The 17,145-nt window shown below is 63.8% G+C and overlaps 2 protein-coding genes across 3 annotated transcripts; one reads left to right on the forward strand and one right to left on the reverse strand.

The window, feature by feature from the left end:
• The first annotated feature begins 292 nt into the window (after nucleotides 1-292).
• DPP7 (dipeptidyl peptidase 7) lies at nucleotides 293-4,053 on the forward strand. Of its 2 annotated transcripts, none has more exons than XM_060101030.1 (13): nucleotides 293-399; nucleotides 470-583; nucleotides 668-807; nucleotides 890-1,053; nucleotides 1,280-1,415; nucleotides 1,495-1,576; nucleotides 1,672-1,838; nucleotides 2,025-2,085; nucleotides 2,500-2,648; nucleotides 2,744-2,900; nucleotides 3,063-3,127; nucleotides 3,457-3,527; nucleotides 3,653-4,053. In XM_060101030.1, the coding sequence occupies exons 1-13, from the start codon at nucleotides 318-320 to the stop codon at nucleotides 3,783-3,785; spliced, it is 1,521 nt and encodes a 506-aa protein (XP_059957013.1). In that variant the 5' UTR covers nucleotides 293-317; the 3' UTR covers nucleotides 3,786-4,053. The 2 variants fall into 2 exon arrangements, with proteins under 2 accessions (XP_059957013.1, XP_059957014.1); XM_060101031.1 differs by having other exon boundaries at nucleotides 2,530-2,648.
• Nucleotides 4,054-5,097: 1,044 nt separating this feature from the next.
• Nucleotides 5,098-16,777, reverse strand: MAN1B1 (mannosidase alpha class 1B member 1). Its single transcript, XM_060100632.1, has 13 exons — nucleotides 16,530-16,777; nucleotides 16,021-16,129; nucleotides 15,218-15,336; nucleotides 14,086-14,240; nucleotides 13,705-13,814; nucleotides 12,481-12,666; nucleotides 11,603-11,751; nucleotides 11,042-11,230; nucleotides 8,979-9,169; nucleotides 8,133-8,253; nucleotides 7,353-7,550; nucleotides 7,136-7,267; nucleotides 5,098-6,370 (listed from the first exon to the last, which is right to left on the reverse strand). The coding sequence occupies exons 1-13, from the start codon at nucleotides 16,638-16,640 to the stop codon at nucleotides 6,167-6,169; spliced, it is 1,974 nt and encodes a 657-aa protein (XP_059956615.1). The 5' UTR covers nucleotides 16,641-16,777; the 3' UTR covers nucleotides 5,098-6,166.
• Nucleotides 16,778-17,145: the final 368 nt, after the last annotated feature.

Here is a 17,145-nt window from a genome sequence, read left to right on the forward strand (position 1 = left end):
TGGGGCAGTCAGTTCCTGCCCAGTGCATGTGTGGCACGGTGCCCGGCCCTAAGCAGCGGCCGCTAGAGGAGGGGTGACTGGGCAGGCACGTCCCCGCTCCCAGCACCGGGCCCTCGAGCCCTCAACCCACTTCCTGTGCCCCCATAGCTACCATCTTCATGGTGACACGGGAGTGCCAGAAGCTTGAGGACCCGGAAGCTGGCTGCCGGGAGGAGAGGGCAGTGCTGCTCACAGCCCCGCCCAGGCCGTCACGTGAGGGCTTCCTGTTGGTCACGTGACCCCGCCCACCTGACCCGAAGCTGGCGGGGAACGTGAACATGAGCTCCCCGCGCCAGGCGGCCCTGACCTGGGCCCTGGCCCTGTTTTTGGCCCTGCAGCTGCGCAGCCTGGAGGCCAGGGGTGAGTGCCGGCCCGCGGGCCCCCCACTCGGCACCCCCAGGTCCCCTCCGCTGAGCGCTGTGCCCTCCAGCCCACAGAGCCACGGACCCTGACTTTCAGGAGGCCTACTTCGAGCAGCTCCTGGACCATTTTAACTTCGAGAGGTTTGGGAACAAGACCTTCCGCCAGCGGTTCCTGCTGTCAGGTGAGGTCGCCCTGGGGACAGTTCCTGCTGTCGGATGAGGACGGGACACCACGCCTCACCTGCCCCCTTGCCTCCATCCGACAGAGAAGTTCTGGAAGAGGGGCGAGGGGCCAATATTCTTCTACACGGGCAACGAGGGGGACGTGTGGTCCTTCGCCAACAACTCAGGGTTCATCCTGGAGCTGGCGGCGCAGCAGGGGGCCCTGGTCGTCTTTGCCGAGCACGTGGGTACCGGCTGGGGCTGGGGGTGGGAGTGGGGGCCAGACCGGGGCGCGGGGTCAGTGACCCCTGGTCGCCTGCCCACAGCGGTACTACGGAAAGTCTCTCCCGTTCGGTGAGCGGTCCAGGTGCCGCGGGTACACGGAGCTGCTGACGGTGGAGCAGGCCCTGGCCGACTACGCGGGGCTGCTCCGGGCACTTCGGCAGGAACTTGGGGCCCAGGACGCCCCCGCCATCGCCTTTGGCGGGAGGTGCGTCCTTGTCTCCTTTCTCTCCCAGAACAAATGCAAGCCTGGCCCCGGCCAGAATTTCTGTGGGTCTTAGAAGTTCGGGGTCCTTTGGAGGCATGGGGTGGGGGGCTCTGAGAAAGGAGAGAGGAGGCAGGTGTCGTCGCGGAGGCGCACTGGGGTCGGCGGGGGCGGGGTGCTGCAGGGGTGGCGTGGGGAGCCACCCAGCTAACCCTGCGCCCCTGCCCAGCTATGGGGGGATGCTCAGCGCCTACATGAGGATAAAGTACCCCCACCTCGTGGCGGGGGCACTGGCGGCCAGCGCACCCGTCGTCGCGGTGGCAGGCCTCGGTGACCCCTACCAGTTCTTCCGGGACGTCTCGGCGGTAAGTGAAGCCTCCGGCCCCCGACCCCTCCCCCAGGCAGCCCAGGGGGCGGGTGCAGCCACACCCTTCCTTCCTCCAGGACTTTGAGGGCCAGAGTCCCAAGTGTGCCCAGGCCGTGCGGGACGCCTTCCGGCAGATCAAGGACTTGTTCCTACAGGGAGGTGAGGAGGCTGCCCCCTGCCTCCCTGCCCCCCATTCCCCTTCCCCCACGTGTGCCTGAAGACTCCAAAGGCCCTTGTCCTGCTCCTCCTGGCAGCCTATGACACGGTCAGCCAGGAGTTCGGCACCTGCTGGCCACTCTCTGGCCCGGGGGACCTGACCCAACTCTTCGGGTTTGCCCGGAATGCCTTCACCCTGCTGGCTATGATGGACTACCCGTACCCTGCCGACTTCGTGGGACACCTTCCTGCCAATCCTGTCAAGGCGAGGCACCCACCCCTGGCTGGCGGGAACCCGGGGAGGGCAGTGTCCTGTGGACAGGGAAGGACCCGGCTGCCCTGGGGTGGTCAGGGCTGGCCAGCTCCAGGACCTTGCACCCACTCTGGGACCTGCGACTAGGGAAGGTCTCGAGGTGGGTGGCTGGCTGAGGGGCTCTGCTGGCACCCACAGGTTGGCTGCGACCGACTGCTGAGTGAGAGCCAGAGGATCAGGGGGCTCCGATCGTTGGCCGGTGCGTCTGCCCACCTGCCTGGGCTGGTGTCGAGCGTGAGGGGCTCGGTGTTGGCAGGGGAGAGGGTGGGCTGAGGAGTTGGCGGGCAGCAGTGAGGGCTGTACGGGGGCGGGGAGCACAGAAGCCTCCACTTGGCCCCTGGGACAGGAAGTGGGCATCCCCGTTGTGGCCCAGCCTGGAGAGCGTGAACCCAAGGGCCTTCTGGGAGGTCCCCAGTGCAAAGGGCCGCACACTGCACCTCAGCCCACCCTGCTGGGAGGGGGAACGTCCAGGTGGGCTGCCCAGCTGCCCTCAGCAGCCAGGACAGGAGCTGACAGTACAGCTTCCAGCCACTCCACCCCTTACCGGGCCCACAGGACCCCAGAGCCCCTGACACCTGCTGGACCCGTCTAAGGGGGCAGGGTGGGTGTCCAGGCGCCCGGCCCCAGGACCCCTCTCCCCCAGGCCTGGTGTACAACTCCTCGGGCACGGAGCCCTGCTATGACATCTACCTGCAGTACCAGGTCTGTGCCGACCCCACGGGCTGCGGCTTGGGCCCTGATGCCAAGGCCTGGGACTACCAGGTATGGGGGAGCTGGGGGCCTGGGACTGCCAGGTATGGGGTGCTACATGTGGTGTCCTGGCCCCCTGGCCTGATCGTGGTGCGGGTGTCCCGCAGGCCTGCACTGAGATCAACCTGACGTTTTCCAGCAACAACGTGTCGGACATCTTCCCTGACCTGCCCTTCACTGAAGCCCTGCGCCAGCAGTACTGCCTGGACACGTGGGGCGTGTGGCCCCGGCAGGACTGGCTGCAAACCAGCTTTGGGGGAGGCGGTGAGGCTCAAGGCAGGGTTGGGGGCGGCATCCTTCCCCCTACACTGAGCTACCTCTGTTTCCCACACTCCTTCGATATAGCTGGAGTTTGATCCAGTCCCTGGGTCACAAATCTGGGGGGCCCCACCTGGTCCCCACTACTGCTTGCTCTGTCCGTTTCAGACCTCACAGCTGCCAGCAACATCATCTTCTCCAACGGTGACCTGGACCCCTGGGCAGGGGGAGGGGTGAGTCACGGCCAGGAAGTCCCTGCCCCTGTGTGGGTCCCAGCACTCTTGGCTCTGGACCTCCTTGATTTTTGTTCCAATCTCCATTGTTCCCTCCTCTCCCTTTGTTGGTTCTATTCCTGACTTCTTATGGCGACCTGATTTCTGGCTCATTAATCTTCACCTTTCATTTCTAATGGGACCGTTAAGGTCTGTGCAGTCACCTCTAACTACTGCTTTAACTGCACCCCACAAGCTGGGACATGCAGCCTCCCAGCGGGTTGTGCTGCGAGGCTGAGGCCCAGAGCCCAGTCTGCACCCCTGACACGGAGGCTCCTTCAATGATACAGATTCAGAGCAACCTGAGCATGTCAGTCCTCGCCATCACCATCCACGGGGGAGCGCATCACCTGGACCTCAGGTGCAGTCCTGCCTGGGGAGGGGGTGCAGTACCTGGCCTGGGCCGATGGGTGGACGTGGGCTAAGGGTGGTGTGAGGCTCGGGGCCTGCCAGCCCTGCTGAGTACCCCCCACGCCCGCTCCTCAGAGCGTCCCACCCAGAAGACCCCGCATCTGTCGTGGAGGCGCGCAGGCTAGAGGCCACCCTCATCGGCAAGTGGGTCGAGGCAGCCAGGCATGAGCAACGGCTGCGGCTGGCACAGCACGGGCTCCGAGGCTGAGGGGTGCTCACCCTGCAGGACCAGAGAGGACTTGGCTGGGAGCTTGAGGCGGGTGAGGGGGGGAGGAGCCCCGGCCCAACCTCCTGAACCTGGAGCTCAGCCAGGGTGGGCAGGGCCTTTCCCGAGGGAGAGGCCGGACAAACACTGGTGGCCTGTCAGGCACGTCCTGTCCCATGTCCTGTCCTGTCTTGAGGCCCTGGACACAGTGAATGCGCTCACACCACCTCCTAAACTCAGCTGATAAATAAAGCAGGGTCCTCGGCTCCCATCTGTGTCTTGGGTGACGGGGGATGCCGGCCTTTCCCACGGCTGGCCAACCCACACCACCACGAGGGGCCACCCCAGTGAGTCTCCACCTCCCTTCTCAGTTGTCCTCTTCATCCTCTTCGTCCCCAACCACGGCAGTGTCCGTCTGGGGAGCCCTGCAGCCCCCAAGTGCCCCTGCTTGGGGCCAGGCCTGGGCGGGGCCGGGGGACCAGTCTGCTTCACTCAGCAGACTCAGGCCCCGCCGTGTGGGAACCCTGCTGTCCCGAGTCCCACACCCACCGCTGCCCAAGAGGCTCCTGCGCTGGGGTATGGGGGTCGGGGGGCAGGGTGGCGACAGGGAGCACCACGCACCGTCCAGCTGGGGAGGTCCCGCCGGGCAGGCAGCCACAGCTAAGAGGCAGGGCAAGAGGCTGACGGAGACGCAGGCCCTGCACACCTGCTGGGCGCCTGCCGGGCACGGGACCCGCAGGGCCCCTGGGCAAGTGGAGGGCGGCAGCCCTGAGGGTGAGCGCAGAAGGTGCGAGCGGAGGAGGGGCCACAGCGGTGGGCCAGGCCCTGCCGCACCCCAGGTCCGGTGCCTGTGTAGAGGCTTCTAGGAGCAAGAACGAAGTTTCCTCACATTTAACACGGAGAAAGGGCTGTCCTGTCCTACAGGGTCACCAGGGCCTGGGAGCTAGGGCCAGCGGAAGCCCAGGATCCTGGCTTCTCTCTGGAAAGCCACCCCAGGGTCAGTCCTAAGGCATGGGCGCAGCCGGCTAAAGAAAAGGAATGAGGGCTTCCCTTGTGGTGCGGTGGTTAGGAATTCCCCTGCATTGGCAGGGGACACGGGTTCGAGCCCTGCTCCAGGAAGATCCCACGTGCCGCAGAGAAACTAAGCCCGTGCGCCACAACTACTGAGCCTGCGCTTTAGAGCCCGTGAGCCACAACTACAGAGCCCGCATGCCGCAACTACTGAAGCCTGCATGCCTAGAGCCCGTGCTCCACAACGAGAAGCCACCGCAACGAGAAGCCCGCACACCCCAACGAAGACCCAATGCAGCCAAAATTAAATAAAATAAATTTATTTTTTTAAAAAAGCAATGCGATGGGTTGACCAGGCACCCTGAGGAGCCCCAGGTGCGGACCACCCCACACGCCAGGGAAGCGGGCAGAGCAGGTGGGGCCCGCCGTGCTCACTGGCGCTGGCAGCCGTCACAGGCATACTCTCACCCTGGGTGCCGCTCTGGCCAGCACCTGCCCCGTGGAGCTGACACGCCCAAATCTCCCCCCAGGGGCAGGGGCAAAGCTGACCTCTGGACAGGTCAGACCTGACCCACACACTGCCCCTGCCGCCCCTCCCCGTTTCACAGTTGCGATTCCGGAAACAAAGAGACAGCAGGTGCCAGTTAGAACAAATGTACTTTTATCTCCTCTGAAAAGTCCATCAATCAGGGCTGGCCTGGGAGCCAGTGAACTTGCCCGCCCAGCCCCTGCAAGGGCAAGGAGAGGATCCCTGAGTCCAACGTGTAGACACCACAGCCAGCCAGGGGCCCGGATCCCCATGAGGTCACAGATGCCCTGAGACCCCAGGTTGGGGTGTGTTCACAGGCTGTGAGGCCCCAAGGCTAAGCTGTACCCAGGCTGTCCCCTCAGCTCATCTCTTATCTCATCATGGGCTCTGGGGACCCAGTGTGGCCCAGGGTGACCAGAGGGCCCAGGACCCCTAGGAAGCCCTGCAAGGCCAGCAGGAGGGCATTCGGGTTTCAGGAATGTAGTCACGATTTGATTTTCTTAGGAAGAAGGAAGAGGCTCCCCGGGTCGACGGGACCTCCCGAAATCACAGCGCTGATTCATTCCTACTTGTTCCTAACGGTGTCCGGATGAGAACCAGGCGAGAAGCCCAGAACCCGCGGCAGAGCACCAGAAGCCCAGCGGCCACCCCAAGCAGCTATGAGGCCCCGAAACATCCTGGCCCAGTGGCCGCTGGCCTCTGTCATCAGCCCGGCCTGGAGCACTTCCAGCCAGCTGGGAGGACACCACACAGCCAAGGTCAGGGCTAGGGTCTTGCCGACAGGCACCCTCCATGACAGGTCTCATCAGTCCCCGGGCAGCACCCACTCGGGAGCCGTCCGGCCCTAGGAGGGAGCCCAGATGGGCAGGGGGTGAGCCTCCGTGTTGAACACGTACGTGTCCAGGCTGAGCAGGTCTGGGTCGTCGGAGAAGAGCAGATACAGGTACTTGAGCGTCTCCCCCAGAAAGAAGCTCTCCATCTTGTCCCTGGGCTGGGGATTGCGGGGGTCCTGGACGTTGCTGATGGAAGAATAGCCGCCCGAGGGGACCTGCACGAGAGCCAAGGCCACAGCGTCACAATGCAGGCTCAGCCCTTTCAAGGGCTGCAGGCTAGAGGCACCCTCCCGAGCCCCCTGCCCCACCGCAGCACACACGGCCCCCCAGGGCAGGGTCTGGGGCGGTGAGGACACCAAGGCCCACAAGGGGACTGGCCACCCTGGAGGTCAGCCGTGGTTCCTCCAGGGACCCCCTGGGGGATGCCAGCAGCCTGCAAGTGACCAGATGGAAAGTGCGACCTCCAGGACCTGTGCAGGTCTTGCAAAAGCCCGGAGATCCCCCAAGGGGTGTACAACCCAGCACCTCACGTGCCACAGGGCAAAAATCAAGTCTCAGCTCTGCTGGGGTGGGCAGTGGGCCCTGGGCAGGGCGGGACCTTCTCTGAGCCATGGCCCCGGCTGTACGATGGGCGGCTGGGCCTGAGCACAGCGGGGGGGGGGGGGGGGGTCATGGCACCCGTCCTGGGGAGCAGCGGCCCAGAAGTCACCTCCGGGTGGGAAAGTGCTGCCCAGGCCACACAAACAACCCAGAAGGGACACGCTCTGTGCACCTCGGGCCACTGCAGGGACCCTCCCCACACAGGCTGGCCCCCCGAGACAGGAAGGAGGGATACCCTGGCCCCCTGGTCATGTACACCTTGAGGGCAGTGCTGGGCAGCTGGGCCCTCGCAGCCAGGGTGGGCCCTCCCCCAGCCAGCCCACGCGGCAGGCAGCGGCGAGGAGCTGGGGACGAGGACCAGGCGGCAGGCGGGCCCTCACCCTGGTGTACGTGTTGAAGCTGCGCAGGATCTCCCAGCCCCAGTCCTGGTACTTGCGGTCGCCCGTGAGGCGGTACAGGTAGAACAGGCTCTCCACCGTCTCGGGCCGCAGCAGGTTGTGTCTGTCGGCCGCCTGGGGAGGAATGCGGGCTCAGGATCAGCCTTGCCACGCCCCTGCCCTGGCGCCCCTGAGCCACACCGGCCCCAGCATGGCTCACCTTGACCTGCACGTCCTTACGGGACTTCTGGGGGTGCAGGTTGAAGTGCACGATTTCAGGGCTCAGCCCCGTCTCCATCTGATGGTTCATCTGGTAGCAGGTGTCCATGAGCGCCCGGGCCAGCTCCATGTGGTCGGCGGGCAGGCCGTGGTGGGCACCCAGAGCTAGCGTCCCTGGCAGGAAGCACACCAGGTGGTCCTGGAATCAGAGGGTCACCTCACCACCCTGGACCTGCGGCCTCACGGGCTCCACACGGGTCCAGCATCATCAGGCCCCCCGTGTTCCCAGGAGCCAGCAGGCCTGAGTGCCGGCAGGGCTCCAACAGGGGACTGAACTGCAGGCCACACACCGGGGGCCCCATGTGCGCAGGGCAGAAGCTGCTAGAAGGACCACCACCTACCGGGGAGCACATGCTGACCCGGGTCTCCCTCACCTCCTGCCCCAAAAGGCCGATGGAGCCCCAGCAGGAGAACGGCGGAAGGGGGAGCTGGGGGCAGCGGTCCCCCGGAGCATGGAAGGCGGGGCTTGGAGCAGGGGAGGGGCCCTGGGGGGAGGAGGGGGTTCTGGGGAAGGGGCCCTGGTACCACCAAGACCTCAGCTCCCCCCATCACGGGACAGCCCAGGCCATGCAGCCCGTGTTCACTCGTGACGGCTCACACTCTGTGGCCAGAATCGCATGGTTCCCTCCGACGTCCAGAGTCTCAGAGCCCTCCGATGTCAAGGACAAAGGGCGGAGCCCCAAGACCCCACTCGGCCGCGTCAGACCAGGCCCCTGCTCACCATCTTGGCGCTGAAGCGGCCATGGGCGAGTTCCCCCACGAAGGTCAGCTTGCCGGGTTCAGATCTGTGCAGCAGGTGCTTTTTGATTCCCTCCACGGCTTCGAGGTAGTCTTCCAGCAGCCTGTGCAGACCAGCGGGGCCCGTGTGCTCAGCCCAGGCGGGCACACAGCCCCCGTATTCCGGGGAAGGGCACGACCCTGAGCTCCCGTCCCCATTCTCGTGGCTGCCCTGTCTGGGGTGGCGCCCCGCCAGTCTCCACGTGGAGGCCCGCGTCAGCCCCGTGGGCTTCTGCCCCCGCCCCTCACCAGGGCCCGTGCCTCCCAACCAGCCCCAAGGGGCCACCAGAGAGCAGTCTCCGCCGAGCCCCTGGCCCCGACGCGCTCACCCCGGTTTTCTGAACCAGCCCACGGGCTCCCCTGTTGGTGACACCCTCGTCTCACCCGTGGGTGATGGCCTGGAGCTGCCCCTGCGCCTGATTCTGGGTCACTGTCACCCCTGGGCCTGAGACTTGAGGCGATCCCAGCACCCTCGTGAGGGTTAATCTCTATTTTCCAAACTGGACAAGGAGCCACCGCTGCTCCCCGGGAAAGCGTGCGTTTTCAGGGTCAGGGCACTAAGCTCGAGGAGGCCCAGGTGCCTGCCGCGGGAGCGGACGCCAGAGGGGCGGCCACAGGCCCGAGGAAGAGCCCGGCTGCCCGGCACTGACGGGCCGTGGACCCCCGCGGCCGGCCGGGCCCTGGCTCTGCACACAGGCTGTGAGGAGAGCCCCGCCCCGCGGGCCGGCCCGGCCCCGGCTGGCGCGGCTGCCGGTTCCCGCCACCCCGAGAGCTGAGAACCAGGCCTCACTGCGTCTCCTTCTTCCCCCCCTGGATCCACTGCTTCAGCAGGTACTCGTAGTAGCTGTCGGCCCTGGCGCCCAGGGTGAACACGCCCAGGTGCGTGAAGAGCCCGTTGCCGGTGTTGATGAACATGGGCACCAGCCCGTCCTTCTTCCCGCGCAGGGAGTGCACGCGCCTGCTCACCTCCTCCACGGCCTCCTGGGCAGGGGAGGGCAGGGCAGTGAGCAGCGCGGGCTACACAGAGGGCTGCGCTCCTCGGACGCTGCCGCCCCGGGGCCCGACCACAGGGCTGAACCCCACCTCGCCACGGTTCTCAGCCCCCACCCTTGGGGGACATCTTAGCTGCAAGTGGCCACCGTAGCCCGTGTATGCATCCTGACAACGTGCACACGACCCCTTCAGTCCACTGATGGGCAAAAGACCTGACGACGCACTTATACACAGAAGATACACAGCAGCCCAACACGCAAACTCAGAAAACGAACCACTGATTGTCAGAAAAGTCAATCCAGCAAGACAGAATCACACACCCACTAACAGGTACAAGTATGGCTGGACAACACACGAGGACGTCTGTGCAGGTCCGGACCTGACAGGAGCCGTGTTGTCAAGATCCCCAGTGGGACACAGGCCAAAGCTCAGCAGGTGACCGTCCAGACACGCGGTCAACCCACACGATGAAGCCTGTCTGCGCTCGGAAAGGAAGGATTCTGACCAGTCCTGCAACCCTGAGGACACCATGCTCACTCAACGCCCAGACTGCAGTCACTGCAGGAGGGACACGAACTGTCCAGAATGGGGCCCGTGCCAGAGCCCAGCCCTGTGCGGCTGCCAAAGGGGGTCGGCAAACAGTGCTGGGTACAATCTGGGTGAGGGAATTGTTCTGGAATTACATAACAATGACAGTCACAAACACGTGAGTACACGCAATGTACACAGAAAAAGACAGGATTTCTCGATATATAAACTAAATCTCAATTAAATACAAAAGGGAGGGCATCCCTGGTGGCGCAGTGGTTAATAATCCACCTGCCAATGCAGGGGACACGGGTTCGAGCCCTGGTCCGGGAAATCCCACGTGGCAGTTGAGCAACTAAGCCCGTGTGCCACACCTACTGAGTCTGTGCTCTAGAGCCCGCAAGCCACAACTGTTGAGCCCTGGAGCCACAACTACTGAAGCCTGCACGCCTAGAACCCATGCTCTGCAACAGGAGAAGCCACCACAATAAGAAGCCCATGCACTGCTACGAAGACCCAACGCAGCCAAAAATAAGTAATTAATTAATTTTTTAAAAAAATGAAACAAATAAAATGCCATCTTAAAAAAAAAAAAAAAAGGAAGGGGAGGAAAAAAGCTGAAGGAATAGAATCAACCTTAGAGGAAGGCCCACAAGCAGAGACGTCGTCCACAGGAGGGGCCCTGCCTAAAGCGGGCAAGCAGACGCTGCTAGAGGCAGTAACACACGGAGAGCCAAGAACAAAACCACAAGTCAGCTCTCTGTTCCACGTGCACCTGCTGGTCCCGCCACACAGCAGGAGCCATGCCAGCAACACCGCTCCAGCCGCCCGCCCAGGACAGGCATGTGCGTCGGCACAGTCCAGGTGCCAGGCATGTGCGTCGGCACAGTCCAGGTGCCACAGCTGGGACGACCACGATGTCATCTGCACTGAACTGGCTACAAAACCCAGTAACTCCACACATCCCACGGCAGCAGCCACGACAGAGCTGGCCGCCCTCGCTGGCTCAGAAGTGTCCCGGACAACAGTAGGTGGACCCGGGGCCACGCAGAGAGCCAAACAAGACGTCCACTGCCAGGACCCTAAGGACACGGGACTGCATGGGGGTGGGGCCGGGCGGAGGACTCACCCTCCAGTCAGTGCCTTTCATGCCTGCACCTGTGATATCACGAGATAATGGGATTCACCAGGAAAAACGTGGGACAAAACCAAAAACGACACTGGTCTCAGGCCCCAGGATCAATGACCACACAGACCTGCACCTGCCCCACTGAAGCAGAGACAGCCCCGCTGCAAACCCGCTCCAGCTAGAAGCACAGCCCCACCCCGTACCTGAAATTTCTTAACTCCCGTGAGACGAGAGAGCTCTCGGAACTCCAGCTGAATACTTGTCACCTCGGCCACCGTGCTGTCAGAGGTCCAACGCGGTGGGTGGGCAACTCCAGTGCCGATGTTCACGTCAGAGTACGGGATCTTCGAGGGTGTCTGGAACGCAGGCATTAGCCGATTTCCGAAGTCCTCCTGATACACAACACAGCGATCAGTCAATGATCCGTGTCCCAGAGCAGCCCGTCTCCATGGCATGACGCTAACCCGTCACCCGCTTCCATCTAATCCAGTGGAGAGATGAGTGTGCTGGCTTCATGTGGCCCCACCCCTGAAGAGCTGCAAAAACCGAGCTGGACTCAACCAGCTCTGAATGACCATGCCTGCGGGTGGCAGGGCCACTTCAGCCACGCACGTGCACGGAAACAGACTCGAGCGCGTGGAGGGGAGCGCAGACTGCAAACACACGCCTCCCCACCCTGATCCCACGAGAAAAGGACCGACTGTGCGGCACTTGAGACCCCGGTGCCGCCAGGACGTGAGACGAGCTGGTGCCGGGACACTCACAGCCTTTTTCAGAAAGAGGACATCCCCAGACAAGTGGAAGGCGCTCAGAAGACCCCCCAGGATCCGGATGGTGCTCTCAAACAGGTTGACGTCCACATTTTTCTGAAATAATAACCTCTGGGACACCCACTTCCTGGCTTCTTCAAATTCTATCACATGAAACAGCAGAGATACAGGAACAAATTAACAGTCCAAGCGTTTCCCTGACGGCTCCCTCTGGGGCCACATGCATCCCCTGCAGGGTTTTAACGTCACTTCCTAGTGCAAGAGGGGACCCTGAAGGCTTCCAATCCCGCAAAAAAAAATCGAACGAGTGTGCAGCTTGGGGAAGGCCATGCATGCAGCACGAGGTCAAGTGCTCAACAATCACAGCCACGCTACAGAGGACCACGAGGGTGAGTGAGTGGCAGGCGGTCTTCAGCCCAATCAGAAAACTTAAAGCAAATGTTTTAAATGCCAGTTTAGAAACACCTAGAGACACACCATCCCAACGTAGCCCCACCTGCGCGGCACAGGAGGACATTAGGGAGAGATTCGGGGCGCTGGCGGCTCCGTCAGATCACGTGTCACCTCCCACCACTGGGCCCCGCCTGACTGCAACAGAAACATGGGCTGGGAACGCCCCTGGAAGCCCACCTACAGCCTCACTCAGCTCTCGGCAGGGGGCGCAGGGGACACCTGTCCTGAGCATCCCCTGGTTGCCTGGACGTGAGGGGACAAAGGAACTGCCCACGGCCAGCACGGCCACCCTGGCACCCAGGACGAGGGGAGGCACAGCCCAGTGGGACACAGCACGTGGTCACCTCCCAGGCCAGGCTCGCTCAGGCCCGAGGGTCACACACGAGAGCTCGGCCCCCGTGCTAGGGATGAGCAGATACCTTTCTTCAGACCCAAAATCCACATGGTGTCCAGGGCGTCGATCAGCGTGAGGCCGAGGCCAAACCACTCGCTGAAGGACTTGGACACGGGCTTCAGCTCGTCGTGGCCCCAGGCGAACTTGCGGTATCCGGCCCACGCATGGCGGAAAGCAGCGACCACAGCCTTCTGGCGCTCGTTCTGCGAGGCTGCGAGGAGGGAAGCGGTGCGTGGGCACTTGGACAGAGCTGTTCTGCGGCCCCACGGCAAGTGAGGCTGACGGGGGGCACCGTGGGCTGCGGTGAAGGTCTGAGCAGGACCCGCTGCCGGGCCCGGGCCCATCCGCCTCCACCAGGACCCAGTGGAGACCACCCTCCGAGGGGCAGTGAGCACTTGCAGAGCAAAGGACCGGAGGCCGTGGGACCACTACGGCTGTGATGTGCACTCTGGTTGGGGGACATCAAACATGACAGGCGATGGTGACCCAGACAAAAATACCTCGTCTAGCAGTGCCGTGTCCTGCCCAATCAGCTGGGGGCACTTCCAACGGGGATAAAATGGGGAGCAGACACCACCAAGGCCGCTCGGACACTCCCCAGGGTGCCCTCAGGGCGCGTCCAAAGGCTGCTTCCCGCCACACGCGGGAGGACCACGCGCACACACGGGGCTACCGCGGAGGGAACACATGTGTCCACGGCTTCACCACACGTCCTGTGTCGACACCCACGGCTCTGCCGTCCATTTCTAACCCCACACGGTTGCCCCGTGTCCCCACGTGCGTGGCCACAAGTCCCCACTCCAGGCTCTCTTGTTCTCCCTGGGGGCTCCAGCACCGAGAGCAGAGGGTCCCGGCGGGGACCCAGACTCAGTTCTCCTGTCCGTGGAATGGGAACAGGACAGACTGACCCCTCAAGGGGCGACATGAGGACCGCAGCACCCAGGCCCCCGGCTGCCCGGACACAGGCAGGAAACGAGCCGCCCGCACACACGTTGCTGTGCAGCTGCAGCACCGGCCACCGGACGACAGCCGCCAAGGAGCCCCACGTCGTCAGCAAAGCTCTAAGGGGTGCCTGACGCCGAGACCCGCGCGTCCTTGCACCTGGGTGTCCAAGGCTGAGCAGTGCTCGTTGGGACGGGACGGCAGGAGCCCCCCGCCGCCCTGCCGCTCTCGTGCGTGTCCGCACGCCCCCTTCCTCAGAGTGCCCGGGGGGGTGGTGGCCCCCGAGAGGGCGCAGGCGGGACCTTACCTGGACTGTTCCTCGTCCTGAGGGCTTGCGGGGAAGGCCTGGGGGCGGCCTCTGCCTTTCTCGGAGGGAGCTGGGGGCCCTGCTCCGGTTCGGTCCCTGTGCCCCTCCAGCTGGAGCGGGAGGAGAGAGAGCGCTCAGAGCAGGGGCAGAGGTGCTGAGGCCCCGAGTTCGAGGTCGAGGTCGAGGTCGAGGTCGCAGCCGAGCTGGGCTCAGACTCGGCCTCCACACCCTCCCACCCCCCACGGGGCACACACTGTCTGCAGGAACAGGAACCAGAAGGCGCATTATGCACCAGGCTGGTTCTCTTTGTTTTTCAGGAAAAGAAACACCACAGAGATGCCTGACGGCCCCTGCGTTCCATTCAGTCCATCTCTGCTGTACCTGACGCGGTTTCCCTGCACGTTGTCTTCCCGGCGAGCCTCACCAGCTGCCTCTGCCCTCCTCTGGGCCTCATCCTGCCTCCTGTCCTTGGCGTCTCCATCGGGGGCTCTAATCTGCAGGTTGGGTGGTCCCCGTCGGAAATGCCTTGGAGGCTTCTGGACAGAGACGAGAAGAGACAAGAGTCACTCGTGAAATGATTCAGTCGTCCATCTGCGACGCTGCCCCCAGTCTGACCTGGCCCCATGCAGGGAGCACTGTGGACTGGCGGAGCAGCTGCCATTTCCCAGAGGAAATTATTTTCATTTTTCGTACGACAGGCAGCTCTGGGAGGAGCCCCTTACTCGCCAGCTCCTGGCCCTGACTACCGGCTGGAGGCTCTGCCAAAGGGCGAGTGCCACCGTGGACAGCGGGTTAAGCCCCTGGCAGGCGCGTTTCCGGGTGTCAGACCCTGAGGGTAGCAGGGCCGGCAGGGTGACAGCCAGCACGGCCCCATGACACTGCTGTCGCAGGCCCGCGCCCGGACTCCCCAGCTTCATCCTCGGAAGGGTGTGGCAGAGGTGGCCGGCCAGCGACAGAGCGCTGTGGGGAGGGCAGCGCCCCTCCTGGCTCCCAGCCAGCCCTGACCAGTGCGCGTGACTGGCAACTCCTCCGTGCCCTCGAGTCTCTACATCCTCCCCACACCCCCCAAGGAAGGCGCCCCAGGACTAGGCCGCGCCCCTCCCTCTCCCTTTCTGGACAGCAGGCACCACGCACCCGTGTACTCCGAAACCTCTCTCCCAGGCCCGACTTGACGCTCGGGCCCCCAGCAACTCGGTCTGGGCAGGTCCAGAGCGGAGCGCCCGCCTGAGTGTGTCCCTCGCCAGTAGCTCCCAGAGAAAAGGGATGGCTCTCGTTCACACCTACCAAGGATCCGGCACAGCAGATGCACAAAGACGAAGGACAGGATGGCCCTCTTCCTTTCCCCCCGCCTCCTTCATCCAAGCAGCCCAGAGTAAGGAGTGTGAGGTTAAAACCTCAAACAAACGGTAGGAAACAGAACCCTTCCCAGTCTGTCTGAAACAGCACGTACTGTTCCCAAGTGCTTCTGGCACGGGCCCGGGTTACAACTCCGCGTGTAGTTTATTCAAAGTACCTGAGGTGACGCCCCCGCGAAGGTTTCCGGGTTCTCAGCTGCTGCTCTCCGAGGAGCGGGCAAGACGGGTGGATTTGCGGGTCTCATCTTCGGCCCTTCTGCCGACCTGCTGTCCACGGCTAAACAAGAGAATCTACTTTATCTCAACTTCGCCACAAAGCCTGGAGAACATTCAGCGTGCACTCGAGACAGCGCCCACACGGCTGTGACTCCGTGTAAAGGAACGCGGCGGGACCTCCCAAGAGGGCAGCTCGAGCAATTCGAGAATGGCCAAAGGGAATCAAACCTTTCCCAAAGCACCTGGCAGTTTCTGTCCGTATCCCCACCCACATCCCCATTGCTCTGCCTTTATGATTTCCGTTTCGGGAAGGGCACAAGGTGGCACACGGGCCATTTACTGGAGCAAACCTACAGCGGCTCTTTAGCTTTCCTCCTCAAAGAAGCCATCCTAGAGCAATTCAGAAGGGACCCTGCCCGGCCCTTCCCAGCTCCCGGTAGCGCATGTGAGGAAGTCCACGCAACACGTTCAGACTCAGCATTCAGCCTCAGGACCTGACTCTCACTGTGCAACAGAGAGGGTGAGATGCCGGTCCTCACAGCAGACATTTGGGAAACAGTCACCCAACCTCAAATTAACAGCCACCTCCTGGCCGGGGCTTGGGAACACTCTAGGCTTCTCTGTATTTCGACTTCCTGCCAATGTGCTGACGTCTATGCCTCCTGCAGCCGCGAGATCGCGCTGCTGCCGCTGAGTCCACCCTCAGGAACCCCCACGGGTCACTGCGGAATCGTGGAGCTGGTACCTTTCCACTCGTCGGCCACACTGATGTAGGCCAGGAGGCCGCAGAGCATCAGGAACGCCAGCAGGAAGAGGACCACGTTCCGCTGTAGCCTCGACAGCTGCTTCCATTTCTGAGCGAGAGACAGACAGTGACACTTTTTACTGAAAAGGGCACAGCTGGAAATCTCTCCCACTGTGACACACTCCGTGGGGACGACGAGGAATTCCGGAGGCCCGGCGTGGGCTCTGCTGCTTTTGAACCAGGGGAAGTTGCCTCTCGGCAGGGGCCGCAGGCTGGGATGATACTGCTGTAGAGGACACACCGCACGGGCCCGCGTTCGAGGAGAATGCAGACCCACGCGGAGACCGTTTCTGGCTGACACGTGGGCAGCGGGGAAAGACCGGCAGCCCGCGTATGCTGGCTCAGGCTCCACCAGCCTCGCCTCGGCCCTGCAGCCCGGGACCCCGGGAGCCGCGGAGCCGGCCCCGCTCGTGCGCTCGCCCCGGCGAGGCCCCCAGGCCGCCCCTCACCCGCCAGAACGAGCGCCGCCTCAGGCCCTGGCCGCCGTCATAGCTCCGGCCGGGGCTCAGCGTCACCGAGATGAACTCCCGACGCGGCGGCAGCGGCGGCGGCGGATACATGACAGCGGCAGCGGCAGCGGGCCGGGGAGCCTCGCCCTCCGGCGTCGTCAGGAGGCCCGGCTCCGAGCCGGGTAGTGAGGCCGGCAGGTCCGCCGCCGGTAGGCGGCCATCGCGGAGCCGTCGACTCCCCGCCCATCGCTCTGAGCCAATGCGCCTTTGCCGCGCCCTCGGAGTCCCACTGCGCCTGCGCCCGCCGTCGCTGCTCCTGCGTGCGGGCTTACATCCCACGGCGCGCCTCCGTGCCTGCGCTGTGACGTCACGCCGACACTGCTCGCTCCTGCGCACATCTGGCTGGTGTGGCTGCGCAGCTGGTGTGGTTTCCGCTCGAGCCGCTTCCCCTGGGATTTCCGTGTCATTGCGCCCCCGCGCGGCTTCCCTAGGGCCTGTGGGCCGTGGGATGGGCCGGGCCTTCTCGGGCTGACGCTGACACCGGGCAGGTGTGCCACCGCTCCGCCATGTCGGCGGGGTGCCTCTGCGCCCCGGACCCCAGGTCCCGACCCCGCCC

The sequence above is a fragment of the Mesoplodon densirostris genome, chromosome 6 (assembly GCF_025265405.1).
Source record: "Mesoplodon densirostris isolate mMesDen1 chromosome 6, mMesDen1 primary haplotype, whole genome shotgun sequence".
In the NCBI taxonomy this organism is placed as follows: domain Eukaryota; kingdom Metazoa; phylum Chordata; class Mammalia; order Artiodactyla; family Ziphiidae; genus Mesoplodon; species Mesoplodon densirostris.